The following is a 21,254-nucleotide window of genomic DNA, read 5'->3' as shown; positions in this document are numbered from 1 at the left end:
TACACATGCTCCTGACATACAGTGGGTGAGAAAGAAGAGGTATCTGAGCTCGTCCTAGCCACAAAAACATTGTCCAACAGAGGCATCTCAAGTTGAGCATGCCTAAGCCTCAAACCTGATCTTACCCTCTAACTCATCCTCAATCTGTTCTACTACGACACAATTCTTCCATTTTCTGGGGAGATATTTTTGATTCTTTGACTCAGGTCCCACCTCAAAGGCATTTGTTATGTCCATTGAGCCTACAATGGTAATATGTCTATAGAAAACCACTCCTTCCACCCTTCACGGTTCTGATACTGGTCTTGCCATTGTCACCTATCACCCAAACTAACTGTACTCCCAGTCTCTATCCTTGCCATTCATGGTCCCTTCTTTACCGTATATCAACTCTTTAAAAATAGATAGCAGAGCATGTCATCCCTCTGCTCAATACCTCCAACAAATTTCCAGCCTCTGAAACTGTATATGGGGAGTAAGCCCTTTGCTTGCCTCTTAGTCAAGCCAGAAGAGCATATGGAACCCTGGCCTAGCTACAGCTTGATTATGCTACTCCCAGAAGAGCTTCCCATTGGTTTGACAGATGGCTTGGCTTATCTCTAGAAAGAATCAAATGGTCCAACAATAGATTTCCCATCAGATTTATAACTGTGAATCTGAACGAAAACATGGGTAGGGAGGTCATTCCTATATCCCTCAGTCAAGCAGGCTGCAGAGGAGAATGGCTGTACATCACAGTTGACTCTAAAGGACTGCTGCCAGCCTTGTAGTGAGTTCTCAGTTTGATATCTCTTAAGATTGGCCAATTTAGAGAATAATAAAATATTTTTTAAAAAATTATCACCAGATGGTAAATCTTCATAATTCCTAGTTGGCCTCATAGATATATCTGGAGGCAATGAAAGGAAGGTCTATCCAGAACATAATCTCCAGTGACTAGTCAAGGGAAGGGGAAGTGGGGCCCAGAGAGGTGACTTAATTGTGGATTACAAATACGTATCTCAGACACTGATAGCATAAACTTGAACCACTAGCCTGTTAACTGCTCAGGCCTCAGTTTCCCTATAGAAAAGAAAAGTAGATGAAAACATGAAGATGAATTTGTAAAACCTCTGTGGATTCTTAAAACTCAGAAATTTGAGGGGGGAGGACCTTGGACTTTCCACAGGGCAGGGAACCCTGACTGCTCCTGGGACTGGAGAGGGAGGAGAAGAGGTGTGGGGGGAGAGGGAGAGGGGCGGGAGGAGGGGGAGGGAAATGGGAGGCGGGGAGGAGGCAGAAAAAATTTTTTTTTCAATAAAAAAAAAAAGAAATTCTGGTTCTTCAATGACTACTATACAATCTATAAACTAATCTCTCCGTCTTGTTCTTACAATGATGTTCATAAAGAAGGCAAGCAAGGAGCAAGACAAAACTCTTTGCCATGGAACTTTACTTGCACTTTAAGACAATTGCAGAATGTAGGACCAAGGTACAGCTGCCCGCATCTGCATGCTCCATCACCCATCCATCCTGCCTGTCACCAGAGAAAGGCAGAAGCAGCAGGGGTGAGCAGGCGGCCTCCATCTGCCCAGAATACCTAAGGCAAAGGGGGCTTTACATTAGGTCTCTCTCCCACCCTTTTTCACACAGGAGCATGTTATTGCCTTGTCATCCCAAAGAACTTGAGAACAGAACAATTCTGTCTTGTGCTAGTTCTCTGAATGCAGACAGAGTACATTCAGGGAGGTGGAGAGCTGGGGCCTCCACTCCCCACACTGGACCCACCTCTTTGGTAAAACTGCAGTGGACTAAAGGATGTTAAGTCACATACATAACTTTTATTTTCTAGTAATCTCATTTTTACAAGCAAACGAAGAGATGAAAATAATATTTTTACTTAACCCATCATAAGCAGAGTAATATCATTTCCGTATTCAATCAGTACAAATATTATTAATGAGGTATTTTACACTCCTCCTTATCTCCTCAGTCTTGGAGATCTAGCATGTATTTTCTACTAACAGCACATCTCAGTTTACACTAGCAACATTTCAAGTGCCTAGTGGCTACATGCCTGGCAGCTACCATGTTAGATAGTGTATATCCTGAATGTGTCTGAAAATCTCCATGAAAGTGCAGTTATAATCTTGCTAATATTGATACCGATGATTAGCATGTTGTTATGTTCTCAACTAGTCTTTTGTGTATATATTATTTTTGCAAAGATCAAGTCATGTTGCTCATATAGCTACCTATTCTTTTTTTGTGCATACTATATCATCAAGTTATTCACAACCATCATCTCTTATGATAATATCACATATCACACAGCATCCCATCACTTGGATACACTGTAATTTTGTCTAATGCCCAAATGCTTTGTTTTGGTTTGGTTTGGTTTTTGGGTTTTTTGTTTGTTTTGTTTTTTCGAGACAAGGTTTCTCTGTAGCTTTGGAGTTTATCCTAGAACTCCCTTTGCAAGTCAGGCCGGCCTTGAACTCACATAGATCCACCTGTTTGAGTGCTGGGATTAAAGGCGTGCACCACCACCACCTGTCTTTTTCAGTATTACAAGTAATGCTGAGGTGAATAATTTTGTGTCCTTAAGGCTGTGAGTTTCCCTACACTTCTTGCTATTTTCAGAAAAAAAAATATTTTTTAAAATCATCAAGCAAACAGTTATCAAATGACTTCTGACTGAGAAGCAGGATTTGTAGGCTCTTGTGCACCTTTGATGTTTAGCTGTGACCCCCCACCACATATGCCAGAGTTGGTCCATTTATGAAGTGAACTGATTTTATTGGGTGTTTTGTTTTTTAAAAGTAAACCCTTAGTCTTACCTTCAAATCTAATCAATTAATCCATCAAGCCAATCATTACAAACCATCACAGTAAGTCATATCAAAGTCACCACTTACACACTGTCCTTATCCCTTCTCACAGTGCTTTTGTGTAGGCCACTGCCATGGCCTGCTTGTGACAGGAGTATCCACTGCAAGGATCTGTAAATTTTGAAGTTAACACTGAAATTTAAATTTAAAAAACAGGATTAAGTAAGAGGCAGTGAGAACATGGGACAAGCACCAAGGAGGTGCAGAGAAATATTTGCTTGGTTTGAATCTGGACTCCATCCTAAGGGGCCCCCACGTGCCTGCTACTGAATGGCTCCAGAGGCATTCACAGTATGGGACTAGAATAGTAGATGTTCCCTGCTTCACTAACCGTACCCCACACACTGGGGACTGTAGGAAGACAAAGGTTTAGCAGCTTCCCCTAAAGGGCTGACAATCTAGAGGGGAATATTGGAACCCCTGTATACAAACAAGCATGCCTTGGGCAATGTTTTCAGCAGGGAAAACCAGATGGAGAACGGGAACAATTATCTGAGCAAATCAGGCAAGCCTGCTGTTGAGTAAAAGGCTTAAGGAAATGTATTCTATCTCCTTTGTGAACCAAGGAGTTAGGGCAGCCTGGGGAAGCAAGAAGCAAAAATACCGACCTCTAGAAAATTCAGAGCTCTGGCCCATGCTCTATCATCTCAGGCAAGCAGGAAACAGACTTTGCTCTCAGTATCCCCAGTAAAATGGAGCTAGAGTAGCAGCACCATTGCCCCAAACCTGACACTATGGGGCAAACCTGTTAGGAGATGGTACTATCTGAGAGTCACATAAAATGTGCCACCTAAGAATCTTACTTTTTAAAATACAGCATTTCCCACCATGAGTCCAGGCTGGCTTTGAACTTGTGATTCCATTTGATTCAGCCTTCTGAGTGCTGGGATTATGGGCTCCACCACTGTGCTTAGTGAGGAGTCTGTCCTCTCAAAGGGAATGCTTAATAATTGTAAATAACATTTGTATTCAACTTTATATGGCAATTTTATGTGTGTGTAAGGTTTTTGTTTGATTTTCAAAGCCCCATGTGGGAGGTATTACTGTTTGCTCCTTGACACTTGAGGACACTGGTGGAGAGAGCATCAGTACTAGTCTAAACGCATGCTGCTTGTGAAGACACATACAGTGCTCCCACTCCTTGGTTCTGTTTTTCCCCAGACAATGTTGCCTTCTTACCAAAAGCCTTACCACCAAAACATTAATATCATTAATATAAATATCAGCAATCTTTTGTATATACATCTGCTTTTGATCAAGAGCACCAAAGCATGAAAAGAGAAACTCCGGAGAAGGATGTGTAAGAAGGGAAAGTTCACTTCCTCCTCAGAGGAACAGGAGCTGTCCCCATCTGATTTACATGTACTGCCATATAGCAGTAAATATTTAAGTTGACAAATAGGATATTTACAACTGCAGCAGATACTTGGCAGTTAGTTTTTAACAATTGTTGCAAATGTGATTTATTTGCTGTTATGAAAGAGGATTACTGTGTGAATATGATCCTGAAATTAGCTTCAGTTTAGCAAGGGGCCTTGACAGCTTGACCCCTTAATATTCTTATAATGATGCCATTTACATTCAATGCTTACTCAAGTCACTCACTGCTAGATTTGTTCGAGAGGAGTCCACTCTAGGGCAGATGTGTTATGTATTTTAACATACAGAGTTGGTGAATGGGGCACTTGGAGGCCTTCTAAGAGGAAAAAATATTTAATCAAATCTTCATGAAAATGTGTTCATTTCCAACTTCCTACAGTGAAAATGCATTACTGCTAATTACAGCATGCTGCAGAAATATAATATTTTATGTTTTCTCCACAAGACACTTCCATGGCATAGGCTGTATTAAACAAGAACAAGTTCTGATCCTCTGCAACTTTGACTTTTAATTTGGAGGATTGGTACAGCATCAATGGCATCTCCTCTGAAGGTGCACGGGAGGAGAGTGGGTTTGGAGCCAGACAGATATGACTAAAATCTGAGTGCTAACCCTCCCTTACTATGTGGACTTAAGGGCCTCCTGGATCTGTTTCTTTATCTGTAGTATGTGTGGCAGTTTTAAAAACAACTAGAAAGATCAGAGAACCTGTGAAGTACCTAGCATGCCGTGTGTACTTAGTCCATGCAAACCGTGGTTGTATTACTAGTTTAAAGCTCAAATGTCACCTTCATAGGCAGCTTTGATTCCACCAAGCAAACCAAGTCTGTCCTTTCTACTTCCATATTCATTGCTATAGCACACATTACACTGTGCTGTGATTCACTGAGCATATGTGGATCGGTTATCTTGATGGCAAGGCTTATAGCCTCTATCTCTGACTCTAGTGATTTGCAGGCTCTGCCTTGGGCATTCAGCTAAGTTGGACTGGGGATCACATGGGAATTTGAAATGACGAACTTAGAGGAGAAGGAGGAGGTGGCTCCTGACCTACTTTTGTCACTGCTAGTTAAACACTTGGTAGATGTTCAGTATTTCCTTTAGTTACCACCCTCTTTTTTTGTTTGTTTGGTTTTTTTTTTTTTTTTTTTTGATTTTCGAGACAGGGTTTCTCGGTAGCTTTTTGGTTCCTGTCCTGGAACTAGCTCTTGTAGACCAGGCTGGCCTCGAACTCACAGAGATCCGCCTGCCTCTGCCTCCCGAGTGCTGGGATTAAAGGCGTGTGCCACCAACGCCCGGCAGTTACCACCCTCTTTAGCTTTTATCCAATCACAGTAGAGAACATTGCACTGTCCACCTCTGAAATAACAAACCACAAGCAAAAAACATCACCAAGATCTCTGTTAGATTGTTTTGGCCAGGTATTGCCAGTTTTAAACTCCCTATGTCATCATGAATGTTCTACTGAGAAACAAGCCCCATCCCTCAGCTGTGTGATGCAGAAACAGAAGTACAGACATCTCTACTCCAAGAATCTCCTTGGCCACTGGTTTGTTCTAGTTAGGTCTGGTGTGGCTCTCTTTCTTCTCCTGTCTCACCATACCCTCACTTCCTTGGCTCATCTTTTAACCAGGTATGGACAACAGGCCTCAACCTCTCATACAGTGATCAGCTAGCCATGACTCAGCTCACCCTGTTCTTGACAAATGGCCATCTGGATTGTGGTCTGAGCACCCTGGAAGTGCCCCGCTTTGATCAAGATACAGAAAGGAAGAAAAAGCGCCTTAGTATCCAGGCAGAGCTGGTAAGCAACAGATTCTTTCTGGTTGGTCTGGCATTCGGCAATACTCAACTGCTAAGTGAGCAAAAAGAGAATCAAGAATCAGAGAGGTCACTGAGCCATTTCAAAACAAGGTTCATAAATGAGACAGTCTCTGCCATAAAAAGGGGGAGGCCACCCAAGAAGAGGAAGCAGGATATGAAAGTCCAGAGGCACAGGCCTTCCTTTGGGTACCTCCCAGTTCTCCCCAGCTCTCTCCACAGTCCATCGGCGAGCAGCTATTTTTGACAGCCCCCATCCCTGTTTTTCTAGCCCTCACTTCCATTTTGAGCTTAGACTTCCAGACCCCAAAACTCCTAGACCTGACTGCTCTGAGTCTTCAGGTGAAGTTATTTAAACTGTATAGTCTCTTCCCCCTACATCCTCTTGGGGGATGAGGCCAGAGGCAGGCAAGACTTACCTTAGCCCCATTCCCTGCCACAACCAGGCTGCAATACTTCTAGCTGCTAAAATGCCACAGATCTTACCAGTACCCTACTTCCATGAAGACGCCACGTTGGACTCTGCCCTACTATCTCACACTAGCATAGTAGCAATTCCCTTAAGATTTCCTGTCTCCCTTCTTTCCCCTTGGCCTAAAAGCTACAGTGAAGATAGCTGCAAAGTAAAAAGGAAATTTAAGTATGCCACTCCCCTACCCAGGAGTTTTTTTTTTTTTTTAATGGAATTCTTTTTTAAGTCAGGCATGGTGGCACACACCTTTAATCCCAACACTTGGAGGCAGAAGCAGGTGGATCTCTGAGTTCGAGGCCAGTCAGACTTCCAAGACAGCTGGGACTACACAGAGAAACCGTGTCTTGAAAAACAAAAAACAAAACAAGCATAGGATGTAGTTTGTTCACTATTTCCCCTCCCCCAACTCCTCTTAGACCCTCCTCTCCTTCCCACTCAACTTCATGCCCTCTTTTTCTCTCTCTTTAGAAAACAAACAGGCAAACAAAACCAAATAAACTTCATACACACATACAAACACACACATGCAAAACCCATAAAAACACAAAATCAAAAACCATACTAGACTAGCAAAATACCAGTAAGACAAAAAAATGCCCAAACTAAGCCATGAGACCCCCAAAAAAGTCTACAAAAATACCATTGAGATTTTTGTATTGGCCATCTACTGCTGGGCATGGGGCCTGCCCTTAAGTGTGGTTAGTGTATTCAGTGAGACACCATTGGAGAAACTAATGTTTCCTTTGCTAATGTTTATCAACTAGAGATGGCTTCTTGGTTAAGAAGTCCATGTTCAGTTCCCCATTTTAGCACTAGAGTCCTGTCTGGATTGAGCCTGTGCATGCTGCCAGTCTCTCTGAGTTCATATGTGTATTAGTCGTCTTGTGTCTAGAAGACAGTTTCCTTGGAATCATTCATTCCCTATGGCTCTTAAGGACCTTTCTGCCTCCTCTTCTACATAGTTTCCTGAACCTGTAGGGAAGGAATTTAGTACTATTTAGGACTTAGTGTTCCAAAATCTCTTATTCTCTGCACATGGTCATTGTGGGTCTCCGTTAATTCCCACCTACTGTAAGAAGAAGCTTCTCTGATGATGGCTGAATGAGACACTTATCTGTGGATATAGCAGAATGTCATAAGGAGTCATTGTATTGCTGTTTCCCTTTAGCAAAACAATAGTATTTGTTTTTTTTCCTAGGTCCACAGTTTATTCAGTCTTAGGCTCTTGGCCACCTGAGCACCATCAGGTATGGGTTCCATCTTGTGGAGTAGGCCTTAAATACAATCAGAGAGTGACTGGCTATCCCCACAAAGTTTGTGTCACCATTGAACCAGCACATCTCGCAGGCAGGTCACTGTTGTAGACTGCTGTGTTTGTAGTTGGTTATTGGTAGCATGTAGGGTACCTTCCAGTCCCATGAACACTAGTGAATGGGGGTGAAGACTGTAGTTGGGCACAGCTTGACTTCTGTGTGTTCAGTGAGATGAGGTCTTACTACCAGGTTGTGGAAAGTAACCAATAGCCTTGACAATAGCCTGAGATGTTTGAGGGTTTCCATGGGCCCCTTTGACAAATAAAATCAACTAGATGTAACCCATTTCTGGCACTGGAGGTTTCACTTCCTACACAGGATTTTAAAAGATCAGGCTACTATGCTCTTCCTAGGTTGGTTAATGGAGTTTCCCATGATATCTCATTCTGTACCATAGTCTCCTTTGTCATCAGTAGGATGACAGGCCTGAAACCAGCTGCTAATGAGGTTTACCAACTATAGCATCCATGGGTATAGAAAGGTCTCCATGGGGAGAGTGGGTGCTTGTGGAGCTAGCTAATCAGGTCACAGAGGAAAAGAACAAAGGTCAACAGGGCAAGGTGGTCCTTGGTATAAGAGTGTATTTGAGGCTCTGCATCCATCCAGTTGTCCTGACTGCTGCTAAAGATTTCTTCTGCCTTTTCCAACAGTGGCTTTTTGTCCTTCTTGAAAATGAAGCTCCACCTGACATCCAAATATATTAAATAGATAAAGAATTCCAACTGGGAATGGTGGCGCACACCTTTAATTCCAGCACTCAGGAGGCAGAGGCAAGAGAATCTCTGTGAGTTCAAGGCCAGCCTGGTCTACAACCCATAGCTATTTAATTGGATTCTGTCTCAGAACCTTTTTGGAACATCTTCTACCTTTCTGCTGAACATCTTCAGAACGAGATGCCTCTAGGTTTAACGGGGCCTGTTTGACTCTGCCCTATACCCCCACCATCCTAGAGAGGTTCTTGATGTCTGAGTGCTCATGCGGATTCTTCCTTACCCCTTCAACCCAGTTCTCCTGTGAGGTGCCAGCTAGGGCTTTGCTCTGAGGAATCACCTCACTTTTTGCTTTCTGAGAAGCCGAACTGGATATGAGGAAATCGCCTCCACTTGAGGTGTCCATTTTCACCAGAAGGATCTGTGGAACTGTTAATCTGGTGCTAGATGAAAAGACACAGTAAAGCTCCGTGCCACTACGAAGCTAGAACTGAGTTAGTAGCAGCACAATCATCCAAAGACAATCTACTGCTGCAGAGGCCTGTAGCTTTGGGGACCATAAGCAGTAGTTGTACCTCAAATCGGCAGTGTTCTTCCATTTCCCCCGCTTGCCTCTAGGTGTCATTCCTAGCTACAGGCCAAGAAGGAGAATTCCATGAGGACTATTGTATACTTTTAGGAACTGCCTACACAGAAAAGGAAACTCCCAAGAAATCACGTGTTTCTATAATTATGGCAGAAAAGCTATTCAGGGTTTCTGGTGTGAGAATAAACTTCAAGTGCTTTAGATTTCAGAGCGCAATAGATTCTTCCAGGCTGAATCACTGTGTGTGTGTGTGTGTGTGTGTGTGTGTGTGTGTGTGTGTGTGTGTGTGCAGGCCCCACACATATTCATATATGCAATAGGGTCTTTAAAAAGAATCATGTACATGTGTACACAGTACAATTTTCTTTTTTTCTTTTTTGGATTGTTTGAGAAAGGGTTTCTCCGTAGCTTTTTGGTTCCTGTCCTGGAACTAGCTCTTGTAGACCAGGCTGGCCTCGAACTCCCAGAGATCCGCCTGCCTCTGCTTCCCGAGTGCTGGGATTAAAGGTGCGCCACAGACGCCCGGCCCACAGTACAATTTTCAGCCAACCTGAAACTTCCCAAGCAAGTATGAACACACTGTGATAGGTTCACAGTCAGCCCCATTTTGAAGAAGGAAGGAGGAAATACAAGGTGGTCACTATAAAGGGATAGCTTCTAGGATAATGACAGCACATTCAGAACTGATAACTGGGAAGTTTGCTTATATTCCTTTAATAATGTGCTGTGCTAAGACAAGAAAAGCAAACAACAAATGAGCAAAGACCCCTTTCTAGACTCTCAGGGAACTCAGTGGTGACCACTGTCAGCAACAGGTGTCAGGACCGTTTGGAACCCTTTGCATCAGATGAGTAGACCTGATCCAGACTCTTTTACAGCCAGCAAACCAACCAACTAAATACATTTGAAGGCATAAAAACAAAGTCTGAGAAACCCCAGATATGCACATTTTAGAAATAAAAAGGACGGGGGTGCTAAGTTAGTAAACACAGTGCTTGCTGTACAAGCATCAAGACCTGAGTTCAATCCCAAGTTCCCATGTAAGAATCTGGGTACAGTGCTGCCTAGATAAATCAGTAAGCTCCTGGTTCAGTGAGAAACAAACCCTGTCTCAAAAAAAAAAAAAAAGACAGCGAGTGATTGAAGAAGACATTCAGTGTTATCCTCTGCCTCTACACACGTGCACACATGTGTACATATGTACACATATACACAAAAGGATTCTTTTTTAAACTTTTAATTAACTCCAAAGTTGGCATAAATAATCACCCTGTTCTGTCAACCTTCACTTTTCCCCTTCCTGGACCTTCTAAACCACAGTTGCTGAGCGGCCATAAAACAGTCGTCTTTGCTAACGTCTTAAAACAACCCAACTCATTTATACACGTTTGAACAGATACGATCTGTAATGAATGATTAAGTAAAACCTTTTGTGTTAAATTATGATGTTAATAATGACTCTGTCTCCTGTAATTTATTATGAATTCTCAAATGCTTCGGGTTTGATTTTGATAGAATGCAACCACATCAGAGTTTATGTGATGACTTTATTTTTAGAACTCCTTCGTTGAAGGCACACATTTCCCCACTACTGCTGCTACTGTAATTATGTACAAAACCGATCACTCATTAGAGTTAGGATACATTATCTTCTAGACAGATGAGGCTAAATAAGCAACACATTAATAATTCAGAGAGCAGTTCATTATGCATGTGGATGCCTGCTTCATAACTGGAATAAGAACCTCATCAGCCTCTGCCAACCCTTAAACAATAGTTCTGTGTTATTGCAGCCACATTCCAGTTTACGCTTGTTAAACTGCTACTTGGATTATTTTATCAAACATTCATTTATTTGTGGTCCCTTACTGCCGAGAACAGATTTTGGAAGCTCCTTTTTTAAGTTAATGATTTGAGCAATGGGTGTTATTAATTCTCAGAATATTATAAACATGATTAATTTTCAGGCAGAGATTTATTACATGAGGATTTCAGCTATGTCAACTGAAATGCATCACTGTCAAAACAAGTATCATGGTGAAAACAGAATGCGCTCCACACTTCAGACGCTGTGCTCACAACTAAATCAATTTAAATTGTGGCTGAAGCAAAATTATATTCTCCAGTGAAAAAGTATATTCCAGGATTCTTTTATTTAGCTTGAAGCATTCTTGTTAGATTGTGATTTAGAAAGGTAGTTTAATAAGACTAGACTAGCACTGATGTTTTGTGTGCTGCTTCTTGTTCTCATGGAAAGGCTAAGTTTCTGAGACCCCCACACATTCCAGATGTGTCCAGTCAGATTTTAGAGTGGATGTTGGTCTGAGTATCAGGGATCATGAGTTCTGGTATTTGCTCTGGCATCGGTTTCCTTAGTTATAAATAAGGAAGGGCTAAATAATCCCCAAGGTCTCCTGAGCAGTTTGACTTTATGGGTCCTGGAGAATGGGCCTGTCTGTAGGAAGCCTGGCCAGAGCCTCGCACACTGTAGGGGACAAGAGAATGGACACAGCCATGAGTAAACAGGAAAGGCCCATCTTTCCATTCTGCAGCCTTTCTTGGAAAGGCCCTTAGGTAGGTCTTTATTGCTGTTGTGGAAACTTCTAGAAGGGGGTAATATTGTTATGACAAGCCATAACTAAGACTTTATCAGTCATCACTTAGCTATATCAATTAACACTCAGCAAGAGTCAACTAGAAGTAAATTCAGAAGGTCTTTCATCCAACACATGAAGCATGGAAAAAATTGGCATAAGTGGCAAAGAGCTCGAGGTTTATGAAGGGCAGCGCTTGGCCCTGCCACAGAGCTTAGGGTGAGAGCAACATCACAGTGTGCTAAGCCTTATCTACATGTGCTTTGCTAAGACCATCACATGAACCTGTTCATAACCCGATATATTAGGCAGGAACTATAGTGTTCATTTTTTTAAGATATGAGAAAACTGGTTTAAGAAAAGGTAAGTATATGTTCTTTGGACACTTAGCAAACAAATGGGGAAGCCAATGCTTAAAGTGCAGGCTTTTAAACTTGAAACCTGTTTGCCCAACCTTATACTGGCTCAGAGTCAGGGCTTGGGTTCCTGGGAGCTTCGGCTCCTTCCTGAGGATGCTTCTGGCTGAGACTTCAGAACACACTTTCCAAAGGGCATGTCCCTGTGAATATGTTACTATTCAGTACATATTACCTACTGTCTCAGTGAAACAAGCTGGGCTGGGTTATCATGGAGGAGTTGTAGATTTTTAAAAGCATCAGTAGACATAGCACTGATTTCCTAGGAAGCACAGATGTCTAACTAAGTAACAGGGGCTATGGAAAAGATCAAAGAACTTAAGCAATGAGCCATCCTTTTCTAAAAATAAACAGTTTATATACTAAAACATAAATAAAAAATACATTTTCACAAAGAAAATCCACAAGGCCATCTAAAGATGCCATTAGAATGACTGTTCCAGAGTTCTTTTTTTTTTAAAATATATATATTTATTTATTATGTATACAATATTCTGTGTGTATGCCTGCAGGCCAGAAGAGGGCACTAGACCTCCTTACAGATGGTTGTGAGCCACCATGTGGTTGCTGGGAATTGAACTCAGGACCTTTGGAAGAGCAGTCAGTGCTCTTAACCTCTGAGCCATCTCTCCAGCCCTGTTCCAGAGTTCTTAAGCAAGATGATGATGGCCTGGTAGGGACAAGAAGCACTTTCAACATACATGGAACTAAGGTAGTCACTGAGTAGAAAGAAAGGAAGGGCCTCGCTAATGCAAAGCGAGATTGTCTGTAAAGACCTATGGACTCTTACAAGACGGAAAATAATCAGAAGAGGAAGGGGCTGTGATTAGAGAAGTGCGCTGAGACTCTGGAAGATCTGGAAGAGTCTGCCCACTAAACTAGGCTCTGGATTTCAGTGTGAAGGCAAGGAAATGACCCTGATGACTTTTGAGTAGAAGCATCCTGGTTTGGGGGAAAACAATAAGTCTTGTGGTGATGGTCAGAATCCCAGGAGACAAGTGGTACCCGTAGAGAAAGGAATAGCCTAGGAAATTATATTTATTTATGATTTAAAATCCTTCCAAAGGAATAGGGACAAAAATAGTAGGTACTATTTATTAGATTTCAGACACAGTATCAGATGTTAAATGATGAGTTCAGGATCACAACGATAGTCAGTGGCCTCCCAGGTTTTGATCACATATTTCATATGCCCTCTTATCTATGGAATTCTGCTTGTATCTTCATTTCCAGAATTCCTGGACAACAACATTACAAGCTAAGATGATGGCAATAATGTAAAAGCAGCAGCAACTAAGAGACATATCAGATAACCCCGACTCTTTACTGACTCTTCATACATTTTAAGCTGAGGACTGAGAAAGGGAGGACAGGAGTTTATTTTCACTGAGAAGTAGCCCCAGGGTGGCCTGATCTTACTGCATGCAGAAGTCATATTCTGCTGGGCTATGAACTCTTTTGCTGTGCTTTATGACCAAGTACCACAGTATGGAGGGTGATCTACCTACCAGGTCGTTTTCTGCTTCTCTCACAAACTGTGGCATAATCTTGATTGTGCTTATTTATACTAAGTTACCATAAGACAAGTTTAGAAGACAAATATAACCTTCGATGGAATCACCATGTGAATTCATGGCAATTACCATACAATTACATGCTCAGTAGCCTCTGTGGAATTCCAGAGTGTTGAGGTTCACATCCATGTGCAAAGGCTCAGGCTTCTGTGTAACATGAGGGCCTGCTTGTTGGGGTTTCTGTTATGCCCAGTTCCCACAGCCAGTAAATCCCAAAGAAAACCAAACAGAGCATCTACATTAGTTATAAACTGATTGGCCCATTAGCTCAGTTTTCATATTAACTCTTATAACTTACATTAACCCATTATTCTTATCTATGTTAGCCACATGGCTCAGTACCTTTTTCAGTGGGGCAGGTCACATCCTGCTTCTCCAGTGTCTGGGCAGGACTGCAGGAAGAGCTTCCTTCTTCCCAGAATACTCCTGTTCTCATTGTCTGGCCTCTACTTCCTATCTGGTTATCCTGCCTATACTTCCTGCCTGGCTACTGGCCAAACAGTGTTTATTTAAAACGTAATTGACAGATACAGAATTGTTCCACACCACTTCTGGGCCTTCACTATGAGGGCAGGTGCATGGCACTGCCTAGCATGATAGACTCTAGCCAATTGAGTCAGAGCTTCTCTTAGTTGGCTCTTGTCACTATAATATTTGCAACTTGGAGGTTATAGACAGTAGCTATATACTGCACATTAAAAACGAAAAAGTAACCTAAGAAAAAACTTTTGAAAGTTTTTACCACAAAGAAATGATAAATGTTTGAAGAGATAAAAATGCTTATCTGATTTAAATATTTGAATATATGTGTATATCAAACATTACATGGTACTCTACTGATAGGTAAAATGTTTTTGTGTCTCTCTTAAAAATAAAAATGTGTCCTAGTATGTACAGATGGGACAATTCTAATAGCAATACATGACTCAAAACACATTATCCTACAAGGCCTAACATTTGTATAGACGTGAACTCTGCCTACCTGTGGAAAAAGTAACCTTAACAATGGTACTGACTGGGATCTTCACTTATAGGGTTTGATATAACTGTTGATGGAAAAATCACATGGAAGGGGAACATATTACAAAAGATGACTGTAAAGTTTATACATATGTGCCCAAGAGTAGGGAAAGAGGGACAGGAAGAGAGAAGAGTAAGGCTCTCTATTCTCTGATGGGCTGTGATCAGCTCAGCTCCCACACTGCTTCCTAGACAGAACCTGAGGCCTGCCTACAGATCTCCAGATACCCCCATGTCAGCTGTCAGCGTGTGTTTCAAGTCACTGCGGAAGTCCAAGCATCTATGGGACCCTAAGACCCAGGCTTGGGCCAGGAGCATTCTTCTCTCACGACTCTGTGTGCAGGCCTCCACACTTCCAGACACCCCACAGAAACAGCTGACGGTCCAGGGCAAGTATAAAATGTTATGCATTCTGCAAAGCTGCTGATATCCAATACTCTAATTTGTGCAGATTAAATTTTAAATGTTCTATGAAATATGTAAGTGAAGTTTTCTGGGCCTACTATTGCCAGTCTCTGATATGTATGCAAAATAAAGTGAAAGGCATGAAAAGCAGAAGGGTTACTTAGGAAGAGGAAAGAGATCATCAGGTGGAGAGGGGGAACAAGAGGGAATAACAGGTGACTATAATTGAAATCCATTGTGAACATGTATGAAAATGGCATAATGAAACCTGTTTGTTTGTATAATTAATATCTACTAATAACTTTTTTAAATAGCAGCTTCCAAACTGAAAATGCAATTAGTTTCAAAATTGGTTACCTTAAGGAGTTTTTTGTTAACACTAAAGTGACTTATATCATAAAGTATAGTATGGGAAGGAGGAATATTACTTCTAGCACTATGAATATGTCATGTTGATAGTGTGTTTGTCAGCTTTGAGATAATATGACAGGGGTCTTATTTAGCTTATAGTTTGGTGGACTAGCCCATTCATTTCTTTGGACCTCTGGTGGGGGTGATGGATTGCAATAATAGAAAATGCATGGTGAAATAAAACCACTTACATTATGAGCCAAGAAGTAAAATAGAGACAAAAGCACCTAAATTCTGACAATCCCTTTTGAGGGCATGTCTCCAATGACTTAAAGATCTTTCACAGATTCCTACCTCCTAATGATTTCACTATCCTTTAATATGTGACCTTTAGGAAATAGTACCCAAAGCACAATAGCATAGACCCTTAATATAAGGTGAGAAGGACTGCAATTCATATGTGTGGCCTTTCTCTCTCAAAAACACACTACTTCAATCAAATAATGAGAAAAACATCAGAAAAAAAACAAACCAATGGGAATTTAATGAACTAGCTAATCAGTATTCAAAATTGTCAAGTTCATCAAAAACATGTGAATCTGAAGAACTAACAAAGATCTGAGGAACATAAGGAAATAAGATGACTGAGTATAATATAACACTAAAAACAAGATGGGGCCTTGAAACAGGAAAGGGGAAATGGAAAAAACTAATGAAATTCAAATAAAGTATGAACTTAGATAACAGTAATGTAGCAGCCGGGTTCCCTAGTAATGACAAGTGTTCCAAAGCAATGTACGGTAGTATCAACAGTGCAACTGTGGTGGAATAAGCACGTCTGTGCCATCTAGTCATTTTCTGCAAATCTATAACTATAAAGTTAAATTTTGACGTGAAAATTTTTGGATTCTAACTCAGTTGTAACTTTTCTAGTCACCAGAAACCAGTCGCTATGCAGTGATGACTACCCAGCTGAAGCACGACAATCTCTCCCTAGTCTTCTATTATGTTTTTCTCCAGATGTGTAAGGCCCATGGCATTGGCTATGACCTTGAGGTATGAGGGGTTATAGTTCATTGGGGCTGGACCACTCAGGTATGTGCAGGATCTAGATGGCTGATAAACTGCTGCCCCTTCAAAGAGATGTTTTTTAAGATTAGGTAGGTATGTTCAGAGGAAGGTTAGGCATTATACAGGACAGGACCTGAACAACAGCAGTTCCACAAAAATAGCACTTAGTCCTGGACACTTCGCTTCCTCTCCAGATTTGCACAACCGCATCATAAAGCAATAACCCTAGTTACCAGATTTGGGATTGCCTTGAAGGCATCTCTTGATCCTGCCGTGGGCATGTCCTGAGCCTCTAGAGCCTACCCACTACTAAGAAATCTCTTCTTGGTCTTCTCAGACAAATAGAACAGACAGCACTGACACGGTGGCTTAAGCAGCAAGAATTCGTTTTCTTACAATTGGAGGGTAGAAGTCCAAGGTAGATTTGGCTCCTGGTAAGGGAACCATCATCTTCTTCTTGTGTCACTCACACACACACACACATACATACACGCATACACCAGGGAATGTGATGTCTTTTATATAAAAACACTAATTCTAAAGGATCAGTGCTCTACTCTTATGAGTTATTTAACTTAGTGACCTCCTTAAAGGCCCTGTTTCCGATATAATCACATAAGTGTTTTAGGGTTAAAAATATAAGGTAGGGAACAACAAAATGAAGTCGTTATCATTCTGCTGTTTACATGTGATGATTTCTTTCAGGAGAAAAGTGAAAATGCCAGAATGAACTAATTTACCTGAAATTGTTACATTCCTTGCACACAATCCCTTCAGAATTAAGTAGTTTTTAGTTCCAAATTGATGGTACTGAAATAGTCCCATGTACCACAAGGTATAATCTACTTGCTTTATTTTTCTAAAGTATCAAAACAGAATAGTGTGAATCAGTATATTTAGCAGGGAAAGTCTCAAAAAAGCCCAAAACAAAACATATGTTGTCATGTTATGCTATCTAAAATGTGTTTGTTCTTGAGGTCAGGGCTTTACACTCACTTGACTGGAGTTATAATACTTTTGAGAAAAGTAAAGCCCAGAAATCAAGGAATTATTTTCACCTTTGTTTGTTGAGTGCTTGGATGCACTCCTTTTTCTTTCTGTTTTTTCAATTTAGTCTCTGTAGAGACTGAAAGAAATTCCCAATGTTAAGTATATTGTAAGTTATCACAGCAGGTGTTGGGGAAAGTTTTTAATTAGCAATAATTGTGCCTAGGATAAACCTCATTGTCTATGATACTGTAGCTAGGAGCAGTATTGTAATAAGAGGGTTGTCTTGTGCAGGAGACAAACACATGGTGCAGAGGAAGCAGATGGTCAGGGGCCTTGCTAGGTAAAGCTACAGAAAGAATGGATAGAGAGGCATCAAAGACAGTCATCACAGTTTACAGACTCACCTGCAGGTTTTCTCGTGTTCAATAACTTAGAAATGATAAGAGATAAAAAGGTAAAGAAAAATACAGAGTAGGGGCAACAGAGTAATGGAATAACACAAAGAAGAAAGAATCAGAAGCAAAGGGAAGATAAAATCCAGAAATTAGAGGAATCTATTTGAAGAAAGCAGAAAGAATAACCAGAAGCAAAGCAAACAAATGTGTGTGTGTGTATACACATCACATAAATCATACACAAACATATATGGATCAGGGACAACACACACAACACGTGTACGTGTTTGTATGTGTGTGTGTGAGAGAGAGAAAGAGACAGAGACAGAGAGACAGAGACAGGCTGAAGTGATAGTCATCTGACCATATTGGCATTTTACAAATTTCCCAGTTGTATTACTGCCTGACTTTTCCTGAAATGGGCTCTCATATTTCCTGACTCTAAAAATTGATTTAGCAGTCTATCCCTAATGAGAACTTTGCACCACCACTCCTCCCCTTTCCCTTCCCTTTTTCTTCTTCCTCCTCCCCATTTTCTCCCTCTTTATCTTCATCATCATCTTTTGGTTTCCTGAGACAAGATCTTACCCTAAAGCTTAGACTGGTTTTAAATTCCTGGCCCTCTTTCCTTCCTCAACTGCTCAGTCCCTGGGATTGCAGGGTCTTCATCCTCCTGCTCTTCCTGTCATTCTGGACGTCTCTCAGGAAGGAAGATGATGGCCAGCATTTTAGAGCACTTGCTGTCTGTCGACCACTGAGCTAAGCACTTTCAGTTCACCATCTCATTCACTCTTCATGCCTGTGCTGGGCGGAGGTGTTGTTTCTACCATATCACAATGAGCTTTCCCATAAGTGAATATTCCCAAGAATGTTATGGAGCTGGTATTCAAATACCATAACTGTACACAGCTTTCTCCCATATGTGCCTTTTGCTCTTAAGAACTGCTTCACTTGAACTAAAATATGATTGCCAGCCTAAAAAAAAGAGTTCTGAGATCCATTTCAAAAGCAAGCTCTGTCTCAGTGCCTCTTACTCAGCTGGAGAAGTAGCACCTTCTCTGCAACAACCCCTACTATCGCTGCTAGCTTACACAAGCGAGGTGTGTGTTTAAGATGGACTTCCCTAAAGTGCCATTCTCTCTAATTATACTAAGACTAAAAAGAAAACCATTTACCTAAACCCAAGTGTAACCTCTTCTACCTGGTCTTACTTTTGGTTGAATTTAACGTGGGTGCTTTTTCCAGGAAAAGCAAGCAACATAAACAATATACTATTGTTGATACTACCAAAGGAAGATTCCTCCAGTGTCCTCATTCAATTTGGTTTTCTTCCCATTATTATCACAGAATTTCAGTGTTTTTTTTTTCCTCAAAATTGAGGGTGGGGAGTGTCGATTATCCTATAAGCTTATTTTTTTTTTATTTTTTAAAAAAGATTTGACTGAAGTTTCTGTCCTGCCTGGTTCCCATGGACATTAAGTCCCAAAGAAATGCACAGAGGCCTATATTAATTATAAACTGATTGGCCTAGTAGCTCAGGCTTCTTATTAACTCTTTCTTACATCTTATAGCCCATTATTCTTGTCTGTGTTAGCCACGTGGCTTGGTACATTTTTTAGTGAGGCAGTCACATTTTGCTTGCTCTGTGTCTGGCTTCCTCTCTGTCTGGGTGACAGACTGCAGACTGAAACTTTCCTCTTCGCAGAATTCTCATTGCCCTGCCTCTTCTTCCTACCTGGTCGCCCTGCCTATACTTCCTGCCTGGCTATTGGCCAATCAGCGTTTATTTAAAATACAAGTGACAGGGTAGAGACCATTGTCTCACAGCATTATGTATACAGTGGTCTGTCTGCATGTATGCCTGAAGGACAGAAGAGGGCACCAGAGCTCAGTACAGATGGTTGTGAGCCACCACATGGTTGCTGGGAATTGAACTCAGGTCCTCTGGAAGAGCAGTCAATGCTCTTAACCTCAGAGCTATCTCTCCAGCCCCAAGCTTATTTTTTTCTTCATGCATATTAGAGATGCATTGCTGAGCTTTTAAGTAACTTGGTGGGTCTCATTCCTGGTATTTCTATAATGCCACAGAATGCCCCCACTAGTTTCTTAATGAAATGAAGCTGTAATGCAAGCCATATGGGAAAGGCATCATGTTTACTCTCTGTAACAGTATGAAGGGAGCTAGCATCACTCATATATAGGCAGTATGGCCCCACAACCAGCAACAATCATTTTCTCTGGCCTAGATATTACCATGGTGGGAAATATTAGCATTGTTTACATAAACTCTGGTTCTCCCCTCTTTGGGTACATAATAGAACTACACTTCCTCAGTGCTCCCCCAAAGTTGGGCATGACCATGTAAATTGTTTTGGCCAATGAGATATTAACAGAAGTGAGATATGTCCTATCTATGCAGAACATTTGAGTTTCCATATCCTCTTTCCTACCTTGGAAAAACATGGGAGTTCATTCCAAGAGTTCACTGTACCAGTCTGGTGTCTGAGGCTATCAACAGTGATTGAAGACACATGTCATCCACATGAAATAAGAACATAAGCAAGAACTGCAGCTTCTGTTGTTATAGACAACCAGCAACTTTCTTTTTCAAATACTGAAGCATAACCAGTCTACCTGGTTGGCATAGAAATTAGTATCCAAACAAAAGTGTTCCCAAACAAAACCTGCAAGTTTGATGTTGACTTGGTGACATGGAAGTGTTCATGGGAATAGGCCATCTCAAAAATCATATTGTGAAGTCATAAAATATTGGCAAAACTGGTACCTATAACAACTTAGAAGGCCTACTGTGTTCACAGCATTGGCGAAGCAGAAAATACAATGCTTTTTTTGGTATGTTGATCAATGTCGATTGCTTTGTCAAAGAATACAAAAACTGTGAGCCTCTAAATGTACCAGGCAATCTATATCAAAAGTGAAAATAAACGGATTCTAGAAAGTAGGAATTTGAAAAAGCTGGAAAAAGTGAGTTGTAAATTTAAAAAAGGTATAAAATATACTGACAGGAGCTGGCAAGATGACTTAACAGGCCTGTTACACAGGCCTGATAACTTGAGTTTGATCCCCTGAACCCATGTAAACATAGAAAGAGACAACCAACACCACAGAGTTGCCCTTGAACCTCCACACATGCACAATGGCAAGCACACAGACAATACTGAAAGGCTTTTGCACACACAAAAAAGTAAAACTCAGCCTTGTAATGAGAATCAAACTAAAGTTACAAAAACAACCAACTACTAAAACCTCTGAATAGATCTC

At 41.2% G+C, this 21,254-nt stretch overlaps 1 protein-coding gene and 1 non-coding gene across 2 annotated transcripts in view; one reads left to right on the top strand and one right to left on the bottom strand.

Annotated features, from left to right (window-relative positions):
• The window catches only part of Iqch (IQ motif containing H), a 124,086-nt gene that overhangs the window by 87,262 nt on the left and 15,570 nt on the right, over window positions 1-21,254 (top strand). Inside the window, exon 11 of the mRNA XM_057767644.1 lies at window positions 5,888-6,058. Coding sequence (XP_057623627.1) covers window positions 5,888-6,058 — 171 coding nt within the window. The remainder of the gene's footprint in view (window positions 1-5,887; window positions 6,059-21,254) is intronic.
• Window positions 17,702-17,836, bottom strand: LOC130874043 (U4 spliceosomal RNA). Its single transcript, XR_009057087.1, has one exon. It is a non-coding gene; the product is annotated as a U4 spliceosomal RNA (small nuclear RNA).

The sequence above is a fragment of the Chionomys nivalis genome, chromosome 4 (assembly GCF_950005125.1).
Source record: "Chionomys nivalis chromosome 4, mChiNiv1.1, whole genome shotgun sequence".
Taxonomy (NCBI): domain Eukaryota; kingdom Metazoa; phylum Chordata; class Mammalia; order Rodentia; family Cricetidae; genus Chionomys; species Chionomys nivalis.
This window is presented reverse-complemented; position numbering and strand designations above follow the sequence as displayed.